The 4,012-nt window shown below is 38.5% G+C and overlaps 1 protein-coding gene across 1 annotated transcript; it reads right to left on the reverse strand.

Moving 5' to 3' along the window:
* Window positions 1-1,411: 1,411 nt before the first annotated feature.
* Window positions 1,412-1,675, reverse strand: LOC112130371 (small ribosomal subunit protein bS21m-like). The gene has a single exon (XM_054558847.1). The coding sequence runs from the start codon at window positions 1,673-1,675 to the stop codon at window positions 1,412-1,414; it is 264 nt and encodes an 87-aa protein (XP_054414822.1).
* Between the last annotated feature and the right edge of the window lie 2,337 nt (window positions 1,676-4,012).

Genomic DNA, 4,012 nt, shown 5'->3' on the forward strand with positions numbered 1-4,012 from the left:
TTACCTGAGTCATTGTCCACGACCCATTCAGACTACTCCAGAAGAAACATTCCTGAAATCCTATCTATAGCAAGACCCTGGATAGTTTGACAGGCCTGTGGAAGCAGGCTGATCACAAGAAGACTGTAATACCTGAAAGCAATCATGTCCAGGTGGGAGAGCTAGGACTCCAGGCCTTGCAAAAGATTGGGACTCAAGCAGGAGGAGGTGCACATGGAAGACTTAGGTAGTGACTAGGCCTGACTCACTGTTCTTCTTTGTCCTCATTCACAATAGGGGTAGCCTCAGAACACCATATTCTGCTGTGCGGTTTGTGCCATGTACACTTCCTAGGGAAGTTGGGGTAGGTACCATTCACATTGTGCTCGATGGGACTGACTGCCTCTGCTGGAGTTGTGCAGTGTACAACCAGGATGACCCTATATGGATCACCTAGGAACAGGGGCAAAGTAATAACCAGCAGAAGCCCTCACCTGGGTGGGTCAGCAGCTGAGCTTTCTCTTTCAAAGAAAAAAATAAGTTTTATCTGTAACAGCAGAGGGCATTCTCCTCTAACGGATCCTTGAACTTATTATGAGAGGCAGAGCCAACTTTTCAGAAATGAATTTACACCATCGTATCAGCTATGGAGGATTTTTCTTTTTTACTTTCAACAAATTTTTCATTGTAGTAAAACATAAAATTTACCATCTTAAACATTTAAGTATACAGTTCAGTGGCGTTAAGCACATTCACCTTTTTGTGCAACCATGATCACCATCCATCATCCATCTCCTATTTTTTTTTTTTTTTTGATGGAGTCTCACTCTGTCACCTGAGCTAGAGTGCAGTGACGTGGCCTTGGCTCACTGCAACCTCTGCCTCCCGGGTTCAAGTGATTCTCCTGCCTCAGCCTCTGAAGTAGCTGGAACTACAGGTGCCTGCCACCATGCCTGGCTAATTTTTTTTTTTTTTTTTTTTTTGTATTTTTAGTAGAGACGAGGTTTCACCACGTTGGCCAGGCTGGTCTCTCGAACTCCTGGCCTCAAGTGGTCCACCCGCCTTAGTCTCCCAAAGTGCTGAGATTACAGGCATGAGCCACCATGCCCAGCCATCATCTCCTGAACTTTTTCATCTTCCCAAACTGAAACTCTGTGCCCATTAAACAATAACTCCTCATTGCCCCCTCCTCCAGCCCCGGCAAACACCATTCTACTCCTAGACTACTTTTAGACTCAGTTTCTTCTTTCACTTAATAAAAGAGAGGGTCCACTGCTGACTAATGGGATTGTTTCTATATGTGGAGGCCTTCTTGCAAACATGTGATTGAGTTTATTGTAGAGAACGGTAATAGGAAATGGGATTGTAGGAAGAAAAGAGATGGAGACAAAGTTGGATGAGGGTTTCATACTGGGTGTCCCATCCACAGGCCTCAGCAGCCCCACCACAGATCTACCCAATTCTTTTGCATCAAGAAGTTGATCTTGCAAGCCATTTCCATGTTACAGATCTGCCAGCACATTTTATAGCTTTTCCTCTGTCGCTGGTGGCATGGCTTTTCATTATACCATGGACGTTTAATGTCCTCAAGGAGCCCATCCACAGTGAGGATTCTGTTTAGGGTCCTGTATGCACCTTCCACATTTCCTTCCTGTACCATCACAGTCCTGATGATGAATTTCAGATGTTTTGCCATGACCTTGGATTTAAGTCTCCACTCTGCAGAGCCTGGCACGCTCAGTACCTAGTCAACCCTGGCTATGGAGGATTTAAAGTTGCTTTAGAAATATGTGTGTTTGCCTGTTGGTGGGACTGTAAACTAGTTCAACCATTGTGGAAGACAGTGTGGTGATTCCTCAAGGATCTAGAGCTAGAAATACAATTTGACCCAGCCATCCCATTACTGGGCATATACCCAAAGGATTATAAATCATGCTGCTATAAAGACACATGCCCACGTATGTTTATTGTGGCACTATTCACAATAGCAAAGACTTGGAACCAAGCCAAATGTCCAACAATGATTGACTGGATTAAGAAAATGTGGCACATACACACCATGGAATACTATGCAGCCATAAAAAGGATGAGTTCTTGTCCTTTGTAGGGACATGGATGAAGCTAGAAACCATCATTCTGAGCAAACTATTGCAAGGACAGAAAACCAAACACTGCATGTTCTCACTCACAGGTGGGAACTGAACAATGAGAACCCTTGGACACAGGGTGGGGAACATCACACACCAGGGCCTGTCGTGGGGTGGGGGAGGGGGGAGGGATAGCATTAGGAGATATACCTAATGTAAATGATGAATTAATGGGTGCAGCACACCAATGTGACACATGTATACATATGTAACAAACCTGCACATTATGCACATGTACCCTAGAACTTAAAGTTTAATAAAAAAAGAAATACATGTTTGCTTTCTCCAATTGTTAAATATTTAAAATAATTTTTGTTTTATTTATTTGCTTATAGGTTATATATTTACATGGCTCCAAATTCAAAATGTATAGAAGATCATGCACTCCTATCCTTTAGTTTTTATCTTTTGGAAGCAACCTATCTTATCAATTGCTTAAGTAATATTTCAGAGAAATTTTATACATAAACAAATAACTAAGTACATATATGTTTGCTTCTCATTTTTGTACAAATGGCAGCACACTCTACACATTTTACTGTATCTTGCTATCTTCAGTAAACAAGAAGTCTTAGAGATTATTCTCACCAGTAAATAAAAAATTTATTCACTTTTATAGCTGAATAATATCCCATCACAAGGATGTAACATAATTTATTTAAACTTTCCTCTTGATGGACATAAAGATTGTTTCTAATTGTTACCTATTTCAAATAATAATGCAGCTAATTAATTTGATTACATGCTGACTGGAATGTGAACCCCATTGAGAAAGAAGAGTTTTTGTCTGTGTTAATCACTAATGGATCCCCAGTGTCCACAGCAGTACCTTGTACATAGTAGCTGATCAATAATTATTTGTGGAATTAATCCACTATTTCATATATACATCCACATCTGTCTATGCCTATATCTATATTTTGACCAACTGTATCTACCCATGTATCTATCTACCCTCCAATATAGAACATACATCACACCAAGAAATTCTCTTATCCCTCTTTCTGTTCAGTACACATTTCTCACCCTGGAGCAACTTTTTTCTGATTTTTACTACTATCAGTTAGTTTTGCTTGATGTTAGACATCATATAAATGGAATCATACAGTGTATTCTTTTTTGTTCTGCTTTGTTTCATTTGATATAATGTTTATGAAAATCATCCATGTTGTTGTATGTAACAGTAGTTTACCTTTTAAAATTGTTAAATATTTCACCACGATATGAATATATTGAAATTTATTTATCCTCCTGTTGTTGAACGTTTAGGTTGTTTCTAGTTTTTGGCTATGATGAGTAAGATCATTATATGCATTTTTGTACAAGTCTTTTTAGGATATATATTTTTATTTGTCTGGAATAAACATTAGGAAGGGAATTGCTGGGTCACAGGGTAGGTGTATGTTTAATCTTAGAAATACTGAACAGTTCTTCAAAGTTACTGTTCCATTTTATACCATCACTAGCAATGTATGAAAGTTCCAGTTGCTCTACATCTTCATCAACACTTAGTGTTGTCAATCTTTTCAACTAGAGACATTCTGATGGATATGATGTATACTTCATTGTAACTTTAGTGCACATTTCCCTGATGATGAATGAGGTTAAGTACCTTTTCATGTGCTTATTGAACATTCACACATCTTCTTTTGTGAAGTGTCTGTTCAAATGTTTTGCCACTTTTAACTGAATTGCTCATAATCTTTTATCTTTGTTTTGTAGGAATTTTTTGTAATAGTCAAGGGACAAATATCTTTTTTCTATTCTGGCTACTCTTTTAAAAATTGTGTCCTTTAAAAGAAAAAAATTAATTTTGATGAAGACCAATATATCAAATTGCTTTAAATGAGTAAAGCTTTTTGTTTCCTTTCTACTGTGTTTTGTGC

Source organism: Pongo abelii, chromosome 1 (assembly GCF_028885655.2).
Source record: "Pongo abelii isolate AG06213 chromosome 1, NHGRI_mPonAbe1-v2.0_pri, whole genome shotgun sequence".
NCBI classification, from domain to species: Eukaryota; Metazoa; Chordata; class Mammalia; order Primates; family Hominidae; genus Pongo; species Pongo abelii.

Coding starts and splice junctions, on each gene's coding strand:
- LOC112130371 (XM_054558847.1), bottom strand. CDS start 1,675: ATGGCAAAACATCTGAAATTCATCATCAGGACTGTGATGGTACAGGAA.